General features: G+C 43.2%; 2 protein-coding genes across 8 annotated transcripts in view; both read right to left on the bottom strand.

Moving 5' to 3' along the window:
* Positions 1-5,643, bottom strand: part of LOC121856778 — a 30,311-nt gene extending 24,668 nt beyond the window's left edge. For 2 of the 3 annotated variants that reach the window (XM_042352475.1, XM_042352476.1), the window contains exon 1: positions 5,479-5,643. The gene's annotated coding sequence lies outside the window, so the exon portion shown is untranslated. Of the gene's footprint in view, positions 1-4,133; positions 4,240-5,478 lie in introns of all 3 variants that reach the window. The other variant, XM_042352477.1, reaches the window with a different exon arrangement.
* A 731-nt stretch (positions 5,644-6,374) lies between these two features.
* On the bottom strand, positions 6,375-22,162 carry LOC121856769 (Down syndrome cell adhesion molecule-like protein Dscam2). 5 transcript variants are annotated; one of them, XM_042352461.1, is made up of 26 exons: positions 22,035-22,162; positions 21,238-21,416; positions 20,717-20,821; positions 20,388-20,508; positions 20,095-20,271; positions 19,815-19,956; positions 19,429-19,577; positions 19,099-19,206; positions 18,713-18,889; positions 18,260-18,445; positions 17,716-17,859; positions 17,345-17,503; positions 16,551-16,700; positions 16,159-16,289; positions 15,871-15,957; positions 15,072-15,333; positions 13,533-13,715; positions 13,207-13,392; positions 12,556-12,662; positions 12,132-12,321; positions 11,770-11,947; positions 11,238-11,420; positions 10,787-10,953; positions 9,991-10,176; positions 9,307-9,709; positions 6,375-7,630 (listed from the first exon to the last, which is right to left on the bottom strand). In XM_042352461.1, exons 1-26 carry the CDS (start codon positions 22,126-22,128, stop codon positions 7,279-7,281), a joined length of 4,506 nt encoding a protein of 1,501 aa, XP_042208395.1. In that variant the 5' UTR covers positions 22,129-22,162; the 3' UTR covers positions 6,375-7,278. The 5 variants fall into 5 exon arrangements, with proteins under 5 accessions (XP_042208395.1, XP_042208397.1, XP_042208398.1 ...); XM_042352463.1 differs by having other exon boundaries at positions 11,785-11,947; positions 18,713-18,892; XM_042352464.1 differs by having other exon boundaries at positions 10,787-10,866; positions 18,713-18,892.
* Between the last annotated feature and the right edge of the window lie 145 nt (positions 22,163-22,307).

Below are 22,307 nucleotides of genomic sequence, written 5' to 3' on the forward strand. Positions count from 1 at the left end.
AATCGGCCAAAGTAGTTTATATCACGACCAAATAACTTCCGGCCAGCGTGACAATTACAGGTGTTATGTAACGTATATTACCTGCCACTAAGGCCAGTGTGTCCCGAACCAGCTGTTACTTCAGTCATCCACGTTTAATTTACACTGAAATGGGTCTTTTTTCCTTTTGTAAATTATATTCTTTGTCAAAACTCAGACCAAGTTGCAGATATTCATAATAATGTTACGCATCATCCTTTTATGAAAACAAAGAAGTTGTTGTGTTGAAGTAATTTGTTTATGCGTCACTAAATGTGGAATATAATGATGAAATAAGTTGGTAAATGATAATCTATTTTCTCAGCTTTTTGGGTATATATATATATATATATATATATATATATATATATATATATATATATATATATATATATATATATATATATATATATATATATATATATATATAATATATATATATATATATATACCTTACAAGGACTTCAGACAACTCTCCATTGTGCACTGCTATGCTTACGATAGTGTGTTTATTTTTTTTATTAACAACATTCCCTGGTAACTAACGGAAACCTAACCTTGTTCTAACCGAGCAAGACTCCTGTCACTACAAGGGGCACTCTTATTGATGTACGTACAAGGGAAGGTTTGTTTGCGGTTAGACAAGAATGTGAGTCATTGGAGGCACAGTTAACTCGCTGGTCGATTACTTCCAGAATTTGATCAATCCCAAAGTCTTATTTGCACTACTGTAAACAAAAATAAGGCTCATTGGTCAGTGTAACTTTAAGTTTCCATCGGGTGAGGCATTTGTAGAGGGCGGGCATAATGAACACACTTTCCCTAGTTTCCACAGTTCTTTGTTTTTTACTGTAATTCTCTCTACCGATTATTGTAACTATCGATGTAAATTCCACGCATTTTTTTTCATTTCGTAAAGTATAAGACCGAGGGCTGTGACGACTCAGTAACGTACCCCACTATTAGCACATACTGTATACTTGTAGCTTCCCCTGAGCCTAATTCAAGAGAAGGTTATACGTATTCATACACAATCGGCGTCTGTATGATTCTGTTCCACATTTAAGGCCACAGCTTTAATATAAAACAAAGTCGTATGAGAAGTGGGATATTCACTAATAAAGAGATATAAATAATCTAACTCAATCTAACTTACAGACGTTAAAAGTCAACTTCACAAACTAGATAATATGACTCCTGCACAATTTCATCCAGTACACCAAAACATTTTAACTTATGGTAAACTATCAAAGAAAATTTCCGGACAAAATACAAACATAAATAAATTAGTAATAGCTTTGGTGTTCCATGGTTCAGGTAATTACAATGACCTTGACTCTTGGGCCAGTACAGTCAGTCAGTCAGTCAGTCCCCACCATCAGTTAGGTTACGTCCATATCCCGGTAGGATTACGTTTACTTAAGCAGAGAACTTTAGTATTCCAGAGCAGTTATTGGTAAGTTACTTCTGTTGTCCCATTGTGTGAGAAACAAGCAAGGAACCTGTAACTCACCACTACTATTATGACTTGTCTTCCCTAAACTCATGTGGCTGACTGAATATTTCATCCTCAAGTTAGAATAAAATCATTTGATCTTACCATAAATAAAACTGACGTATACAATAGGTCCTTAAACAATAACTGCCACCTCAGCTAAATGAACAATAAGGCAATTATATAATAAATTATAAATGACGGAAGATTCTTAGCGTCTATAATAATTAATAAATTCCTCTAAAATACAAGATGACATTTGGTAGACTGACATCTGCCACGGCACAAAGGACGCGAGGGCACAGTATCTCTCCTGTACTTGATCTGTCCTCGTGGTCTCTATATCATGCACTTATATGTTCCCTTTGAACAATTTGATTGTTTTCTAGCCTAGTCGACCGATGAAACGCGTAAAGATCGTTTCGTCATGTGCTCCGAAAATGCTTGATAATCACAAATTTCCTTCCTGCAGGAGGTGAAGTGAATTCCATCCTCCTATTCGAACTCTTATTTAACCCAAAGATTTGTAGCTACAGTTGACTAAAATGTCGATACCGCGCAAGATTAAAGTTCAAAAGCGTAACAATTCCCCGGTGTTGGAATGTCTGATCTTGATAAAAAGGTAAACACAACAGTCTCGTAAAACCAAATGGAACATATTACGTCAAGCTGAAACATCATATTGTCAAATGAAACTGCACAGACACTTACCCTTGTTTAGCCTCGAAAGATGAGAACAGAAGACGGAATTAGAGATAACTGGCAACCTCTAACCAGTCCCCGGTAGTGAGGTCCTGCTCGTTATTCCCTCACACCCCCCCACACACGCACCTCAGAAAGGGCCCTAAATACCTCCCCTAATGATTACCTTTGACAGGATTAGAGAGTTTTGTTACCTGTGGTAGGCTGGAGGGATAGTAGGGGCACTGATGGATACAGCGAGAGAAGAGTGGCAGGAAGGAGCGGTCGTCAATAGAAGATATCCTCACTTAACCTAACCAAATCCCTCCCAGGTAGCGTTAGGATATTTAATTATCAGGTGAAATAAGCTTGGGGGGGGGGCTAATATTCACGTGATCCGAACATACATTGACGATTGATTCCTCATTGACAAGTAACCCTACCAGTGATATATCCTAGAGCTTCCTAAGGGCATAATACGTGGCATAAATAACAGACTCTGAGGCTTTACCATCATCATCATTCTACTATCACTAAGACCTTGGCTTAAGATCGCACGAATCATGATCCAAGCGATAAGAAGTCTCCCACCTTATCTTGAAAGTGAACTGGTTTATCTTATCTCATGCTACACCTCCTCTGATAACCATAAAACTGCATAAAAATGGAAGGATTACGTGAAGATTAGGCACCTCAGATTATATTATCCGATAATTAAAACATCCTAACGCTATCTGGAGGGATTTGGTCAAGTTAAGTTAAACCAAATTTAATATATGGACACAGGCCAATGAATCTGAACTCGTTTTATATGTAGGTTTGTTCAGTATGTGTGTCCTGTCGGGTGGGAGGTTGTCGATTGATCTATTCCTCTCTCTCCTCTCAGGCACATACTACCTCGTGTTCTCCCATGGTTACAGTTGCCCCGGTTATAAATATTTTATATATCACCCACCAGGCTCTATCCCTGTTGTTCTTGGACAGACAGATAAACAGACAGGGATAGACGGACAGAGAGAGGGATGAACGGACAGAGAGAGGGATGAACGGACAGAGAGAGAGGGAGGGACGGACAGACAGACGTAAACAAAGCCACTATACTTCACCTGTATGACCACTGACCAGCCTAGTTAACGTTCACCGGCACCAATGATAAACTACCCTCCCCCACCCCTGTAATGAGGAATTCCCCTTCCTCCTCCTCCACGTTTAATCACCCCTCTTTCTCTTTCTATTTCCTTCTGTGTGTGTGTGTGTCTCTGGATGTGTGTGTGTGTCTCTGGATGTGTGTGTGTGAATCCCGTGAACATATGTTTTAGTGGGTTTGTGTATGTATACAGTAGTGTGTGCATGCATAATTAATACGAGTATTTAAAATGCGTATGTTTGAGTGGTTGTAGTGTATGACTGAGCGGGTTTGTTAGTCATAGTGCGTGTGTTTGTGAATGTGACTGTTGAAGTGGCTGAATGTCTATTTGTATGAATGTATGTATGTGTTTGTGTGTGCCTGTGTGAAGGGGATTTTGCGGTGGTTGGTTAGTTACGAGGCCATATCCGGTATGTTGTGAGCATCGGTATCCCCCACACACTGCACAAGGTCACCACCAGTCACAAGTGGTCAGCATCACTTTATAAACTTCACAAGTCTATGTACAGTCCCCTTCACTAGTGCGTTTACAGGGGCTCGTCAGGTTTTGTGCAGTGTGGCAGCCCTGTGTTTGTTTACATTCGACAGAAGGAAACTCGCAATAATAAGCATGCTATAGAATCAAAAGTAAAACAATATTAAAACAAATATCTCAAAGATAATGAATTTGTGGAATGTTTGTATGACGAGCCCCTGTAAACGCACTAGTGAAGGGGACTGTACTATCGTGGACAAAAGTTCGCTCCCTGTGGTGGAACTGAGTCACAGGAATGAGTCTCCGAACTGACTTACCTTGACTGTGTGCGGGTGTGCAGTTTTGTTTCATTTGGGGTCGATACTGCTTCAGTTTTAGAGGGAGCGAACTTTTGTCCACGATAGTACATCTCGCGTCCCACAGCTACAGATATTTAAAATAAATGCCTTATCAAAATTACACCACTTTTACTGATACAAATTCATATCCCCATTTTTTTACTAACACTATATACACGTATCTATAGTGGTACAGCGGCGGTAAGAGCATGACTCACCAATAAGAGTTCCAGCCTCGGCCCAGACACACGTAAGAAGGATGTTATCTAGTGTAACCCTACCAACACAGGTTTCCCGGTTTCCTCATGTACTAACACTGGATAGAACGGTTAGTAAGATGATAAGTGGCGAAAATGATAAGAAAAAAAATGGTAATTAAGTTTTTGGCCACGGATGTTTTTTTAGGACATTACCCAAATTTTAGTAGTGGTCAGTAGGTGCTAACATTTGTAACAGTGACCACCTATACATGTGATATTGTAACACCCATTAAGGTCAATATGAACTTTCTTCACAGTGATAAAGTGTTAGGAGTCAAATGAGCGGTTAGTGAACGGGTACAGATGGACGGACGAAAGTAAATCAATTGCCCCTGCCACAAGCGCCATTATAAATACACGAGGAATAATCTAAATAAATTCAATTACGAAAACTTTACCCCAAGGAAGAAGGCAGATTCACTGACGCTTTAACTGCTTTAGAAACATTAACTAAAGCCCAAACGTTTAAACTTATGAGGTTTTGTATAGTCTATAAAACGTTTGATTACCTAATAACTTTCTTTCATTTAACTAAGTTCTATAAATCCGATACTGTACAAGTTATTTCACCCAATCCTGAACAGTGAAGTCAAATACGAGTGACGAATCAGTAATGGAATAAGTATAAGTAATTGATGTTTGGTTAATTACGTCACAAACCTTGGACTGCCAACCACCCTCCCCAAAATCACGAATGAATAACTGCAATAACATTGGTGCATGGTTGTGATACTCACCAAGAAATAACATACAGTGAAGAATGCTAAAATATTGTTATTGTGTTGGTGTAGTCGCAGCTAAGGCCATCAAGTGAAGTATATCGCCAAAAGGCTATATCCGTTTTATTTAACATTAAATATTGAGCAAAATCAGACCAAAATTGTCGACCAAACTAGCAACAGTCATGGTCTTGTCCTCTATCGCCCTGTACGAGACTCGATATAAAAGTAGGAGCTGACAACTACTAAATATTAAAGCACAAAATTACGTACTAAGACAAACTTAAGACTGTAAAATTATTTCCAAAGAAAAATAATCAAAGATAATTTTAATACTGTACTTACGTGTAACACCAAAGTTTCCTCAACAACTCTGTATCACAAAGCTGAATCGTTCATATAATTTGAACACAAATTTTCACTCAATAGTTGCGCGGGAGTGAAACACTCGTCACTGAAACAGAGCACAGACCCTCCTCGGTCAGTTATGGCAGCACACTGAGAGTCTGAGGTGCATGAGACAGTGATGGCAACTCACTACTCCCTAGCACTACACCGAGGTCCACGCATGCGCAACTCTCCCATCCAAGTGTTTTATTTACTTTTTTTACAGGTGTAGTAGACAGGAATTGTTCATGTTGGGTGTTCACTATCACTAAGTCATATATGGAGACTGACAGCCGGTAATAAAGTTTATATAAATTGATAAAACCTAATCAGATTAATAGTCGTGAACCGCTATCAATGTTTTAAGGGCGAGACAAGTACTGCTAAGACAACCAGTTTAATATTATTTTGTAAACGAAGGATCAAACAAATGGAGTTTTCTTTAAAGGCATAACATCATCTAAACCACAGCCTGGGTGATAAATGTCCTCACCACGACATTAATACAAGAAGTGGGTGGCGTGGGTTGTGATGAGGTGATCAGCACAGAGGGTTAAGAATCTCGTCACCATATAATTTTCACCTGACTAGATATTTAATGTACAGAGTGAAAGAATATATTACAAGTTTGACGTATTTATGTCTGAGTGTGTGTGTGTGTGTGTGTGTAGGTGTGTTGTTTTTATGAGTACGAGTGTATAAGTGTATTGTGTGTTGCGTGCATGTGTATGAGTGTGTATGTGTGTTGCGTGCATGTGTATGAGTGTGTATTATTTCCCCACATTCTTCATGGGGTCAATCTTATGGTTAAATCAATAGACGTCATATTTTTGTATTTTGAACTTTTATTCCGAAACTGTAGTTCAAGAGTTTACTTATTCTCACATATGTTAGTTCCCATAACAGCGTGGGAAAAGGTCGAAACAATTATAAACCTTTGAAGCTACGATCCATACAATACAATGATACACGATGATATTAATCAAAAATGTCTTGTAAACAACAGTGAGGATTTTAGACTTGTGTACAACAATATAATAAACTGTAAACTATATGGCGAAGGAAAACATACAGTGAGTTTGGGCTTAAAAACATGTTTTCACTTTAGTGCTTCTGCTGATCTATTGTTCAACATAAGTCCTCATTTGACTTCACATCTCTCTTTGTACTGTACACACACACACACACACACACACACACACACACACACACACACACATTAAATATATGACCAACCAACAATTCATATAGTTGTTCTGTCACAGTGTTGAATATATCTCTCGTCACACTTATAATTTTTCCGGTTCATATTAAATGTTCATTATCATTATATTTTTATATATTCAACGTTACAGAAGTTTTTGTGAATCAAAACATCAAGCAATGATAAATAATGAACAAGATCCATACTTTATGAACAATGCAATACGACAGAACTGTAGACTTCCCCAGGAGCTGAGTTCTGTAGCCCAGGACACGAAGGTTCACTGAAAAATCACTACATCAGGTTTGGGAGGAATATTACAGTCGTCATTGTGGTGCAGCGTAAAGCTCGTGCAGTTTATAAAGAAGTTAACATGGTGCTTCTCACCAGCTGTGTCAAGTGTTCACCAGGTCTCGGGCCCGACCTCAGCAACACGTACAGTGAATGATGAAGATATCCGGCAAAAGTACATCCAGTACATGACGTCAGACAATATTATAAAAATATAAATATTTTCCTATAACTTTGACATTTATACTGAAATAAGGCGAACATTACACATTAATACTGTACGGATTTTTCTGGGCTATTCGGTTTACTTGTTGTTTCAGCTGCGAACTCCTCTGCTCCAGCTGCTGCTGCTGTTGCTTCTGTTGCTGCTCATACCGCTGCAGCAAGACGGTCAGTTCAGTGGCAGAAATGTTATCGCCGCTGACTCTGCCGTTACTTCTAACTCTTGATTGTGACGCGTTACTACTGGCTTGGGCCTGTGACAGCATCTCTCTGTCACACTCTGTCTCAGACAGCTCCCGAGAGTCTGAAAACGCCGAGGGTGGGTGAAGAGGCCGAGGGGCGGGGGGTGTGAGGGGCGACTCCTCGCTGGAGGACGATGTCTCGCTGTGCACTCTGTGGGAACAACCAGAAATTTGTTTTTTTGAGAATGTTGGAAGAATGTTTCAAAATAACCCGTTAAAATTATTTTGACAACAAAAATGGTTTTGATTACTACTACAGTACAGCCTCCGCTACTGATGATACACAAACTGTACAGTAATGCACTGTACATCTATACTATATGTGGGATACACAGTGACGAGGACTTGGATCAAGATGAAGTAAACTACTGCAGTAATGGTTACCATGCATGGTGTGGGGCTGACCACACTATGGTTACCATGCATGGTGTGGGGCTGACCACAGTATGGTTACCATGCATGGTGTGGGGCTGACCACACTATGGTTACCATGCATGGTGTGGGGCTGACCACCCTATGGTTATCATGCATGGTGTGGGGTTGACCACCTTACATCTAGGCCCACCAGACATTACCAACAGGTGTGGTCAGGTATGTGTCACTTGTTATAGTATTTGTTTAGAAATTTCCCCAATTACACGTACAGTACTTACACTGTTTGTTTAAAAATGAAAGACAAATATGATTTTTTTTCTCAGCGTCACATAAAAAGGTTTAATTAGCTAAGATTCCCTTTGTGACAAAATTAGTTGTATTTGTTACAATGTGCAGTTAAGTTGCCTGCTCTTATACCTGGTACAGTGGCTGGTGTGTTTTGCGAGATGTGGCAACTCTGTGTTTGTTTACATTGTATTAAAACTCCCGGAATGGCCTTAAGGAATTTCACAATAGAAGACAGACTAAGGATGCTAGATAAATCTTCCACAGTGATGCCACATCTCACAAAACGCACCAACCACTACCAGGCATAAGTACAGTACAAGCGACCGCACAATCATGTTTATTTTTAATGTATGAACTGATAATATTCTTATTAACCCTCATGCAAAAAATGTGTGGTTTTGTGTCATACAGTCCAACAATCTATAAAAAAATGGCCAGTGCTGGAGTAAGAGTGAAGGTAAAATTAACAAGAGGAAATCATATGTCGTACTTGAGTAAAATCACATACACACACAAAGAGATGATCACTAAGAATTAAAATACCCAGGTATGACCCAGCCTGAAGACAAGGTGTGCGCCTGACCTAGGAAGTAATTATGAAACTGAACAAATCACCAGGTGTAAATGAATAGGTTAAGTAGTTTTATAATACCTTTTTTTTATTATACCAAGGCTGAGGCTCCACCTGAATATGATATTGTTATTGGATGAGTCATTACTGCACCTGGACTGTATACCTAAACCTCTACTTCGTCTTGCATTTCAGAATAACGTCGCTAAATAATAGATGTTATATTTTCCCTTATTCAAAATAACCATGCAATAAAAACTCGCAGAATAGTATAGGACTAGATTTCAATCAATGATAAAGATTTTAATTTTCGACCTTATGAACCTCTCAAAACACAGGTATACATCTATGAATGGTAATGATAATGTATACATATATCAATGTGATCCATGCAATACCACACACACACACACACACACACGACATGAGTGACGACAGAAGCAGAGGAGGTAAACTGGCTGAGGGGTGAACTACTAGCCCTGTGAGGAACGTGTGTTTAGTGTCTATTAAGGAGGAGGAGGGATGAAGGGCATGGTGGGCACTGCGTCAGCCAGGGACCACCTACATAGCTCGGCCTCCTCTACCTGGACTACCTGGCAAGTCGGACAGGTGGCAGTGGATGGGGCCCTACACGTCCTGCTGTTGCTTGCTGTTGAGGAGCCATTTGCTGTGAACCCAACTGCTGCATGTGCTGTGAGGCCAATTGTTGTGGGTGCTGTGAATTCAACTGCTGTAGGTGCTGTGGAGTCAGCTGCTGTGAACCCAACTGCTGTATGTGCTGTGAGGCCAACTGCGGCGGGGGGTGCTGTGAAGCCAATTGTTGTGGGTGCTGTGAACCACCCAACTGGTGCGTGTGCTGTGAACCCAGCTGCTGTGCGTGGTGCTGGAGATGTGGTTGTGGTGGCATCTGTGGGTGCTGATAGTGCTGCCGTTGTTGCACAGGGGAGGAGGCGTCGTTACTCTCGGTGCTTGAGTCACGCTGGGTGGCCTCCGTGCCTGAGTGTGGGTCAAGGTTTGTACTCCCTGCCAGTGGTAAGTGTCTATTAAACCTAAATTTACCCAACAAGTGAAACAAACTCAGTAACAGATGACCACAGAAGACAGTCTTTGAATATAATTATAAGGTAACTTTAAGCACGTCAGTCAGCTCTATGAATAACTCCTGATTAAGTGACACACTAGGTGACTGACTGACTGAATGACTAAGATAACTCGTCGAAGGGCCAGCGATGAGATAACACCCAGTTCTTGGTTACTCTCGTATCTTTAACTCTCACCTCTCGTGCAACTTCTGGAGCGGTGAGGACGACTACGTGTGTCCTTCCTCTCAGCCTCGTCAGTCCACGCTGCTGTCTGCTCCGAGGCGTCTCCTGGCAGGGGCGCAGGTGTTGGCTGGCCACCAGGGAGAGACTTGGGTCGGCTACCATACTCCCCACGGTTTCGATTACTTATGTAGGCAATTTCTGGTGGATAAGAGGGAAAAAATTAAGGATCATCATCAATCACATACGACACAACCCAGAATTAGCACAGTCATTGATACAGAGAATGCTAATGTTTGTAATACAGACGAGAGTACAGCAGGCCAATCAACCAATACAGTTAGTTTCTGTAGTCTATTCCGATACAACACACAATTCCTCATATTTCTTGTATAATTACCCTATTTTTACAGCTTTTCTTCGGGTTACTCACTTTTACTCTCCTTTATCGTGTGTTTTCTTGTTCTTGTCCTCATACATAATTGCATATATCTACAGAGTTGAATACTCATACTTTATTATATATACAGTAAGCACTAAGTTTAGCGTCATACTAGACACAATACACCTGTAATTTAATCCACATATCTTCATACACTTTATATGTGACAACAGCCTCTCTCGTGTGACACCTAAATCAGTGTGTAGATTTTTCCATCATATTTTGAATGCACTCCTGACTCCTCTTCAACTTCAGCGTAAATTCTGAACACAATCACAAGACTAGATGAGTGGTAAATAATTAATTACTACTGCACACCTTTTCTTAATTCTGTTACCTGTATGACAATTATCTCTTGATGTTGCTCACCTGTTTCCTTATAGTGAGACTGGGCCCTCTGTCGTCCAACCTGGCCGTAGGTGGCGGACTGCTGCTGGCCGTGGCGATCACTGTGGACAGGTTGTTCCAGACAGTCCCGAGGGGTCATAGCGTGTAGAGACAGACCGTACTCTAAGGTTCCCTCTGAACTTCCCACGCTAAGAACAAACCCAAAGATCTCAGAAGGAAAAGAAGTGCCAGTGAGAAGATCAGGTGAAGGAAAAAATGAAACCTAACGAGAGAAGACGAGTGGGAACTGGTAATTAACGGAAGATGGAATCCTTACAAGAAGAAACCTAAGTGAGTGTTTATACAGGAGGGATGCAGAGTCAAGGTACTCTATATGTTATACTTGTCATTATATCAGAAAAAACACCACAACATTTAGACGAACACAATATTCGAGGTTATTCAGAATTGTTTCACATGATCACGATGATACCTGAAGGTGGCGTAGGGGCAGATCTCGTAGGGGTCAGAGGTGTCACCCTGAGTCTTGAGGGAGGCGAGAGAGCCGCGAGGTTTCTTGGTGGGTGCGGGAGAGTAGAGGTGGGCGCGGGTGAGCTCTGAGTTACGGGCGTTGTCTTCCTCTCCCCCGCCCTTGTTGTCCAGACTCTCACCTGCACTGTTGGCCAGGAGGAGGACAAAAGGTTGATAAAGTATGAATGTTGACAAAGGTGTAGAGGTGTGATGGTGGTGATCGTCTGTTAGGAGAGATAGTGTCGTTTCCTTGTTCTCTCTTGGGAAACTGTTGGGGCTTCCTTCGGAGTCTTTTATTAAGAACAATAGACTTTTTATATAAATACAGTGCTGACAAGTGACTATTAATAACTAATTATGTATCTGCAGTTGAAGCTTTTACTACAAATTAAGAAAAAATATATGACGTCACGCAGAACATTAATGACGTGTTGTGATACTGTAGTTGTTTATGCACTTTAGAAAGGGAAAGTTTATACTGTAGAGATACGCACCTGTATCCCCCGTACCTGCGTCTCCTGACGGCGACACAGACGCAGATGATAAGAGCCGCTGCCAGCAGGATAGCACTGACCACGCCCGCCACCACATGGGCGTCCAGCCACTCAGTCATCACCACCGGGCTGCCCATCATCACCACCTCCTGAACCGGCGGCTGACCCGTGGCTTCACCTGCACCAACAGGTATTGTGTAGACTTGATCTTATTGCGACTAACATTAAGCACATTTAACTCTGTCCAAGTAACAACATATAAACAAGAAGAGTTAGTCAATAACAACATGCATATAAGGTGTGGTCCCTGGTGGCCACACTGACCACTATGGTCCCTGGTGGCCATAAGCTATACTACTCACCATCAATATGGCCTCTGATGGTCACGCGGTACACTACAGAAGTGTCTCCTGCAGTAGATCCCGCCGTGATCCTCAGGAGGTGCCAGGAGGTGGAGGTCAGGTCACAGAGGCCCAGGTCAGTAGTGTCTCTGGTCACGTGAGCATATAAAGAAGTCCAGGCCACCTCAGCATCTTCACTACCGCGTTCCACCTGTGAGAGGAAAAAGAACTTATGTCCTCTGTTGTACCCATCACCTCAGAACCACCCCAGCGGGACCATCACCCAACCAGCCATGTTTAATGACGGTGAGGCCAAAGATGTTTCTAAATTCAAATACATTTGTTTACTACACTCCAACTGATAATTGATCGACTTTTTGGTACTAAGATACAACACCGTGCCAGTTAAGACAATCATACGGGGAGATGTGTGACGGCTGGTTACCTTCCAGTGTGTGACGGGGCAGCCCAGCTCAGGCCAGACATACAGACGGAGCGTCACACACGTCGAGTTGACCTCCACTAACTTTGCCGGGTCGGGCCGCCCAGGAGCTGTGAAGTAAACAGTGTCAGAAAGAACTTGTCATCTGGATTTGGATGTTCAGGAGTTTGTATGTTAAAATTGTTCCTTGTCGCAAATGAAAAACAAAAATCAGATTCATTGAAGATTATTCCCTCCAGTTTATTTCTGTATGTGTGTGTGTGTGTGTGTGTGTGTGTGTGTGTGGTGCATTAGTATATTTTTACACACACTATGACACAAACTAATAAAAGGTGATACAAACTGTGTTAAATGGTTACACTGTTTGTCTTTACTGAGTACATCAATAGCAGGTAGAGAATATACTACATGACATACTGTAGGTTAAGAGGTTTATATCCTTCAAGGCTGACACCCGATCATAAACACTCCTCTCTCTGAAGAACTTTTACCTGTGGGTGTATGCTTTAAACCAAGGGAGAGTACACGCGACTGTCGGGTATTGTGGAATGTACTCAAAACTGTGGAATGTTAGTGAGGAATGTACTCAAACCTGTCAAATTTTAGTGTGGAATGTACTCAAGACTGTCGAATATTAGTTTAGAATGTACTCACGACTGCCGAGGGTGTTAGTGAGGAGGACAGGACTCGGGGTGCTGGTGCCGTGAGTGTTCCAGGCGGTGAGGTAGAGGTGGTGAGGGGCGCCACAGGGAAGACCTCTCACCATCACCGTCCTCACCCCAGGGTCAGCACTCGTCTCCACCCACTCCCCCGCCCGCTGTCTGTGATGCACCGTGTAGCCTGGTGACAGAAGGACAGTAACGATACAATGTTCTAGACTACGATAGTTTATGTAGAATATAACCTAACCTAACCCTATCGTAACTAAAGAGGCAAAATATTGATAGGTAAATAAAAATAATAACACCGATGTGACTTACCCAGTATAGGCGCACCTCCATCACTAGCAGGAGTAATGGTGAGGTTAAGGGCGTGGTGGGTGGCGTGGGCGAGAGCGAGGGTGGGTGGCGAGGGCGGCGTGACGACAACCACCTGGTGAGTGAGGCTGTCCACGCCCACCTTGTTCCTCACCCAACACGTGTAGTTACTCGTCTCCCTCACAGCTGACGATCATCACAATACATTTGAAAAAACATCAAACTTAACCTGGATTTATGAACTGAGGGAATTTATATGACCTTAGATATCCCCAAGTTAGAGTCATATTATCCTGGGTTCGAACCCCTGAGTCCCTGATCCCGGGAGAGTTGGATCAGAATCACCAGTAGATGGCAGTGTTTGGTGTTTGTTATTGTGCGTTGGTAAATGTCTCTCGTGCTGGTATATGGTAAGACTGAGAGACAAGAGATGGTAGACAAGAGGTGAGAAAGAAAGAGAAGAGACAGAAGCATTAGAGAGACAAAAGGCTAAGATACAGATAAAAAGAGAAGAGGTGAGATAGAGAGATAAGAGAAGAGAAAGACACAAGGGGTAATATAAAGACAATACAAAACAGGAGATAAGATAGAGGGAATAAAACAAGAAATAAAATAGAGAGACTAAAGAAAGAGAAAGACGACATAAGCAAGAGACAAGAGGAACAGCTGGTTGTCAGGAGAACACCATGGAGGGTGGTATTTGAGAACCAGCTGACAGATGGTTGACTAATCTTAGTAGAGTTGAAGTTGGAGACACACAAAACTGTAAAACTCATTAGACCTTCAGAGAGCTAATGAAGAGAAGTTTGTCTATGTTCAGTGTATAAAAAATTAACATCATAATAACAATATCTTAAGAATACAATTATTAGCTGTTAATTAAAGACATTCATCCCCGTACTAAGTATACAATTCAGACAGGTAAACATTCATCCAAGTCTTACAAAGATTTTTCATAACAATCATAGTCATTTCTTTTGAATAAATGAAACAGTAACTCAGGGGAAGGTTGTCACGTGAGAGCAGTGACATTCAAACTAACTGTGCCTCCTCAGTGACCCGCAGTAAATGTGTGCATCTTGCAGTGGGAAGGACTCGTTACTTTAAGGACATTAGGGATCATTTGTATGTTCTACACCTGAGGAAGGACGGAACTGTATATGGGAGACAATTCTACAGTGGCTTGTGTGGTACTTCATCAGTAAGTTGTTGAGGTGTTGTGACGAGGGAAGCATCAGAGAAAACACAAGGAATGTTTGATGGTATGGAGAGTCTATCAGCTTGGTCTGTGTGTTTATTGTTTACTCTCATCGTATCATAAAGTTGACGTGTGTAAAGAGGTACAGTATATCACAGCCTCGGTGATCACAGAACAAGATGAAACTGATCTTATTACTTAAAATTTTGTGTTGCTCATAACGTCATGGGAACTACTGTAACTGTAGTCAGTTGGTATATTTCTGAAGAAAGTAATGTATCTGAAACTGAATGTGTATAAACCTTGGAGGTATTCTTAAACAGTGTTTATAAATAAGTTCTCACCCGTCAGGTGTAGGTCGCCCCCTGGCAGGAGCTGAGTGAGCTGGCTGTTGGTGATGGTGGCGCTAGCCTTTGTCCAGGAGAGAGTGGGTGATGGTGACCCCAGGCCCCTGCACCCCAGGGTCACACCTGAGCCGGCACCCACCCACCACGACCGTCCTCCACCCACAGCAAAGGGGGCGTGTGTGGGTGTAGGGGTGGGCAGAGCAGTGAGTCTTGGGGACTGGCTGCCCTCCCCTGCCACTGTGGTAGCTGTCACCCACACCTGGCGAGTAACATGAGGTACAGAGTTAAACTTTACACTAGTTTTCTAGTTGTGTCAGTCAGCTCTTTCAATACCACCCCTCACCAAGTGATTACCGATGTGACTGACTGACTGAGAAGACATTGGTGATGCAACATAAAGCATTTTTTTTATCATAAAGAGAAAAATTGTGAAGTGCTCATAAAGGAACCTTCTGGGAATGGTTTGGTTTGACTATAATTATACAGCAGCCTCAACAAGCAGGGATAGTCCTCATAGTTGATTATTTATAAAGTCCAAAAATATTAATGTGAATCATAAGGTAGCCATCTGCCTCTGAGTATCACTGTCCCTCTCTTGCTGTTGGGAAGAGCTGTGGTCACCACACGCCACATGTTAGGTTCGTGCACTTGACCTCGGTAACATGACAAATCCCTTCCAGGGAAAAAATGTGTATATCAGTGTGTGGATGATGCTGAGTTAGCACACTACAAAAGAGATGTGCCGCTGATGCTGTTATTCAAGAACAAAGAAACAAGAGGACACTTAGGTACTAACCTGTACCCTGGAGGCCAATGTGAGGCCACTCAGCTCCCTCCAGGTGGCCTCTGACCCACCTGCACCCACCACGTCCCGCGATGCCGCCTGCAACACACGTCTCTGTCATCACAAGATATATTTTATCTTTACCGTTACCTTTACCTACGACCTTGTTAAGGCCATAAAGATTATTGTTTATTTACGGGTGTTTAAGACGACCAGTCAGTGTTACTCTCTATTATTGTCTCCCCAGTAGGATTTTTTTTCGAGCTGAAGACACATCAACGTTACATATTTTAGACGCACCTGGTCGTCCCTGGCTGAGTAGAGGGTGTAGTGGAGGATGGTGCCTGAGTGTGGCTGGGGCGGCGACCACGTCACCAGTAGGGTGGTGCTGCCTGTCACCACCACCCGCACCCTTCTCGGAGGCCCTGGGACTGATGACGTCAGTTAGAGTATGTTAAAGTGAGTTAAAGTTTAGTTTATTATATTATTCTTGAGACACTGTGTGATATATCATGATCTAAAAATAGAGAATTAAAGTCTTACGTGACCATAAGATTTGACAAAAATTATGTCGGCATTGGATGGCCAGCAAAAGATGGCCAACTAGTTATATAAATCAGTGAACCAATCAGTGAGTCAGTAAAGATTAGTAACACTAGAAAAACTTTATTTGAATGATTGCAGGAGTTTACCATCATCTTCAGTAACACAGAAAATTGGATGGTTGGGGGAACTGAAGCCCATGTCATTGAAAGCCTTGACTCTGACGCTGATGTTGGTGGCTGGAGGGAGACCATCCACGTTCTTCTCCAGGTTAGTTGTGTTGACCATCCAGGTGCTGCCTGTAAGGTATATTAGGTTTGATTAGCTCACAATGTTTTGTATTATATTAATCATGTAAACTGTCAGTGTTGGCCAAGTCTGGCCTTGAAGCTCACGCATGATGCTGACAATGAAATCATAGACCAAAGGAAGAGCAGATCTAGTGACCATTGATGCTTTAATTTCCAGTTTAATTCCACCGAGGGACTTACATATGTTTACGAACACTGAACACACGATATATCCCGACCTTCATAAATCTCTTAATTCGTAAAATAAAATCTTGCACATTACTGAACCCTCAGAGCATATGGAAGCAAGGTATCAAGGTATACATTGTAAGTTAATGATAATGCATCAAAAAACACCTCAGTAACTTTACAAATTGTTATCTAAAGAAGTCAGGGAAAAACCGAGTTATGTTCAGCATCCACCGAAATCGATTCTATCATTCGTTGTCCAAACCCCATTCAGTGTACACTCTTTTACAGATGTATTGTCAATTATGATCGTAGTATTAATTCATTACCAATAAAATAGAATTATGTGTAAAACAGAAAGTAATGCATACTCATTAAAATATGTCATCTGGCTGTGTGGTGACACACTCACTGTGAGGAGTGTGTTGGGTACATCAGCAGTGTACTGGGAGTATCACACTTACTGCTAGTGTCTTGTTGGACGTGCTTGGTGGGCGTGGCGAGGATGGTGTAGCCAGTGACAGGGGCGTGTGCACAGTGTGTGGGCGGGGGAGACCACCACACCCGTACCCCGCCACGTCCAGACCCACGACACGACACTCCCACCGGCGGACACGACGGAGCTGCGGGAGGAACCACCTGTGAGTCTACTGCGTCAGCTCAGGAGAGAGACTTTCATCACAACACTGAGAAATGTCAGAACTTTAGTATTTACCTCGTGAAACGTACATGGCGAATTCAAAACATTGTACAGTGTGAATTTAGGCTTCCAGATTATATTCACACAGTTAAGTGATTAAAAAATAAATAAAACACAACCGCTCCTCAGGCCCACCGTCATGGCTGGTGGAGTGAACTATCCTGGGGGAGGAGAGAGGTCCTGGCCCCGCCCTGGTGAACGCCCTCACAGCCACCTCATACAGTGTGGCCGGCGTCAACCCCCGCACCTCGTACTGCTCCAACGCTTCAGTGTCACCGGCTGTAGAGGGGGGGGAGGGGGGGGAGGGGGGGCATATCTTATTATACAGTATAGTAATTATTCTAACTTCACCTTTATAAAGACTTATTATTGTATTAACGTCCTTACTGATCTCCATACATCTTGGACCACCAGCGAGTTTCAAGCAGTTTAGCGAGTGTGTATTTCTGACATGTTTAACCCGTTACATTAATGAAAATACAATATCAATAATATACTACATGTGATTAGGTTAAACATGACATTTAATTTAACATTGTATTTCCATTTACATCTTCACAAACATATATAACTTACTACAAAGAAATCTGACTAACATACAGTATACCTGGTGGCTGTAATAATCCTGTCAATACAGCTAAAGAGTCCCTGTAACTCTGTCGACCTCTGTACTACTCACCTGGCAGAGCTGTGATGGGTCTGGTGATGTAGACGAGGTGGCCCTGGAGGTTCTGGCGACGGAGGGCGATGGTGTAGCCTCTGAGAGGACCGTGAGTGAGGCGTGGGACAGGGGCGTGCCAGGTCACCAGCAGGGAGCGAGGACCTCCTGTAGCAACACGTACGTCCTGAGGTGCTCCTGACGGTGCTGAAAAAGACAAAACATTAATTACAATATCCTGGTAAATTATTGAGATCGAGTCCGACCAACAATGCATTATGTTCAGAGTGAGAGAAAATGTGTGAAAGAGACAGAATATGAGATGGACAGAATTGGAAGGGTGTGAAGACAGGGTGGATAAGAGAGATTTTTGTGGAGAGAGATAGGTTGTAAGAGGGGCAGGGAGAGACACAGAGGGGGAGAGAGACAGGGTGTGAGAAAGTGAGTGTGTGTGAGACAGGGTGGGACACTGACCTTCCTCAAGGGTGGTGAAGAAGTGGACGCTGGAGGGCTGGGACACCCCCAGGTCGTTGTGAGCCATGAGCCTGACGGCGTAGGCGTGGTAGGGCGTGAGGCCTGTTAGTACGTGCCATGATGCCCACTGACCCACACTCACATTACGCCCATGGGACGTCCATGACTCTTTCGCAGCTGCTGCCGTGGGTAAGGTGACCAGCAACGGGAGGTGTAAGAGAAAGACGAGGAATGAATAAACTTACCTAGACGTTCCTGCCTTCTGGTTTACAACAATATTACAAGCAATTCATGAATATTGTTTTGTCCGAGTACAAACATTGTGTTATTATAATGTTGTGTATCAGCGTCAGTGTTTAGATATGGTGAAGTATGGTGTTGGTCACCTCGGTATTGTATGGTGATGGCTGCTGGCTGTGGTAGTGACCAGGAGAGACGGGCTGAGCGGCTCCCCACCTCTGACACCACCACTCCTGATGGCGCTGTCGGCGGCTCTGACGAGGTGGATGAAGGAGAGAGTGAAGTAATGTCAGTATTTTTTGCTTTCAAATACAACTAATTAAACACGCAAACACACATTCTGTACATATGTCGACTGTCTTAGGAACAACAACTGACGTCACTGGTGGAGTAAATATCTTGCTAAAAACTAATTCAATAAACTTTTCAACCACAGGATGAAGACAGTGTTACCAAGACCAACACGCGAGGCTCACCTATAACAACTATAGTGAACACTTGCGAGTGCTCGCCGTGACGGTTAGTGGCGTGACAGGTGTACGGCCCGGCGTCACCAGCCGTCACTGACCGTATCTCCAGTACCACCCTAACCGACCCGCCTCCCCCACTCTCACGTATTGACGTCCTGCGGGGAGGAAGGCAAATATCAATACACCAAATATCAAAACGAGATTATAATTAATTTGTGTCGATTTAACTCTCCAACAATGGCTGAGGCGAACACTTGACCAGCAGCAGTGGCCACCTGTAGTAGTAGGAGGAGCAGGAGGACCGCAGGACACCACCACCACTATCACTAACAGTTGACTGGAATAGAAAATGCTGGTGAGGGCAGGACAGGTGGTAACAGTGATGAACGTACCTATGACCTTGTGAGACAGGGGCGTGGTACCGCTGCCAGGTGAGGGTGAGAGGGTCGTCACCTGTCGCCTCACAGTCTACCGTCACTGTCTGTCCAGCGTGGCCTGTCACTGGTCCACCTTCCGTCACCACACGTGCTGGGGCTGACGGGGGAGAGAGGGTAGACGGGGAAGTGTTAAGACAGGCAGGTATACCTTGATCTCTCCTAATTTACCCTTGACCTGCCCCAACATACCCACGACTTTCCCTGACCTACTTGCCCTGACCCAAATGACACTTACCATGGACAGTAAGCTGGACGACCTTGGAGATGGGTGTCCCGATGTTGTTGGCGGCGCGGCAGAGGAACCACCCGGCGCTGCTAGTGGAGACGGAAGGCAGGACGAGCGACCCGTTGGCAGCCTGTGATGCCCGTACGTTATCTAGCACCACCGCCTGGAAGTCCTGTGCCGAGTCCCCTGCAACACAAGTAACTCACTACACAACACTTAATGACTCTCTATAACACACAACACTTACCACAACACAAGTATACCTATACAAGACTTAATGGTAATGCCATAATGAGTATTACCTGGTGCCTTCATCCAGGTCAGTTCAGGTTGGGGGTAGCCGCGAGCACTGCAGTCCAGGACGACCGTGGAGCCGACCAAGGCCGTGGTGCTGCCTGGCTCCACCACCCACCGAGGCGACACCTGCCGGCCACCACACAGGTAACTCCTGCTATTATATCCAATATCGGAATTTTAAGGCGACTCGCACTTAATATTATTTGAGTTTAGTCAAGAACATAATTATCCAGTTATTCTCATATAGCCACAAGACTATACATGTCTCCTACCGTACCCCATGACCCTTAATCTCGCCCTTAGTGACCTAACTTGACCCTGTCTCGTGACCTACCTTCACCATGAGCGTGGCAGTGTGGTTGGTGGTGGCGGCGGCGTTGGCGGCCTCACAGGTATAGGAGCCTGAGTGGTGCTCCTTCAGCTTCTTGAACAACAAGGTCTGGGGAGCCAAGGATAGACCTCAGTAATGCTACACACACACACACACACACACACACACACACACACACACACACACACACCTTAATTTATACTAATAATGGTCAAATCTTCCTGTTAAATTATTCAAACTGTTCATTTTATTGATGAACAGTCTACACTCGGTGACGAACACTTGCCACACTAACTGTCAAGCATAAACTAACATTAAGTCATATCAACTCAGACAGTCACTATAACAGACTCACCACACAGTCATCACCACAATCAACCAACAGACTCACCACGCAGTCATCACCACAATCAACCAACAGACTCACCACGCAGTCATCACCACAATCAACCAACAGACTCACCACACAGTCATCACCACAATCAACCAACAGACTCACCACACAGTCATCACCACAGACTCACCCTAGAGTAATCACTGAGCTGCTTAATATCGATCCCTGGGTCGTGCTGGAGGTGTCTGCCGTCCTTGAGCCAGTTGAGGGTGATGGGTAGGTCACCTGAGTTGATCATACAGGTGAGTTGTGTTCGTTCGCCCTCCTCCAGGTGACTACGGAACGAGAACGGCTCAATCTTGGGCGGCTCTGTGTAGTGGAAAAACAAAACAAAACATAATCAGTTACCATTTAACGTCCACAAAGTATCATTGCTTCTCTCCTTACTCCCGTTTATCAATAAGGTTTTCTATCCTATTATCCTATTATTTATTATAACGGAAGGAGAATGAGACTACATGAAGAAGAGACCACGGGATCCAATTCCCTTCATTTACTGTACTTTACTCACTTAGCATTTCGCATTTTGATACAGAACATCTCTACAGTATAGCGTTTAACAAAATAGATGAGTTACGCCACCTAGAAATTGTATCACAGAAAATGGTTTATGTTGGGTGACTAAAGTATTTTAGTACTGTAGATAGTGGAGGGAGAACATAGGAAATAGTGAGAATACGCTATATCTACTAAATAGAGATGCTTGGGGCTGAGAGTTGGCAAAAAAGGCTCTATCCACCCCCCAAAAAAAATAAATAATTAAGAACAAATAAACATGCTACACAATATTAAGTTTTGCGAACCAATAAGTAGAACACTGCTAAGGCTACACGGGGTATAATAGAAATCAAAATTCTACCATACTTGAAAAAGATACTTAATAAGAATTTAGAGAAGGTAAGGTAAATGAAACCACGATGAACATACTGAGGACGTGGAGGAAGGTGTGGGAGGCAGCGGTCTGGCCCTGTCTGCCGGTGACGAGGCACGAGTAACGGCCGATGTCACCACGAGCTGCCATCCTCACCAACAGCGTCCCGTTCCTCAACACTTCCTGTCTGTAACACAAGTGACAGATCAACACTCCTGGTTATGCAAAAAGAGCAAAACTGACGTCATTAATGGAACAGGTAAATCATAACATTAATAATCAAGCAACACCTGACTGACCGGAGCCTCAGGTACAAGGAAAAGATAAGG

This window comes from Homarus americanus, unplaced genomic scaffold (genome assembly GCF_018991925.1).
Source record: "Homarus americanus isolate GMGI-L3 unplaced genomic scaffold, GMGI_Hamer_2.0 scaffold46833, whole genome shotgun sequence".
NCBI classification, from domain to species: Eukaryota; Metazoa; Arthropoda; class Malacostraca; order Decapoda; family Nephropidae; genus Homarus; species Homarus americanus.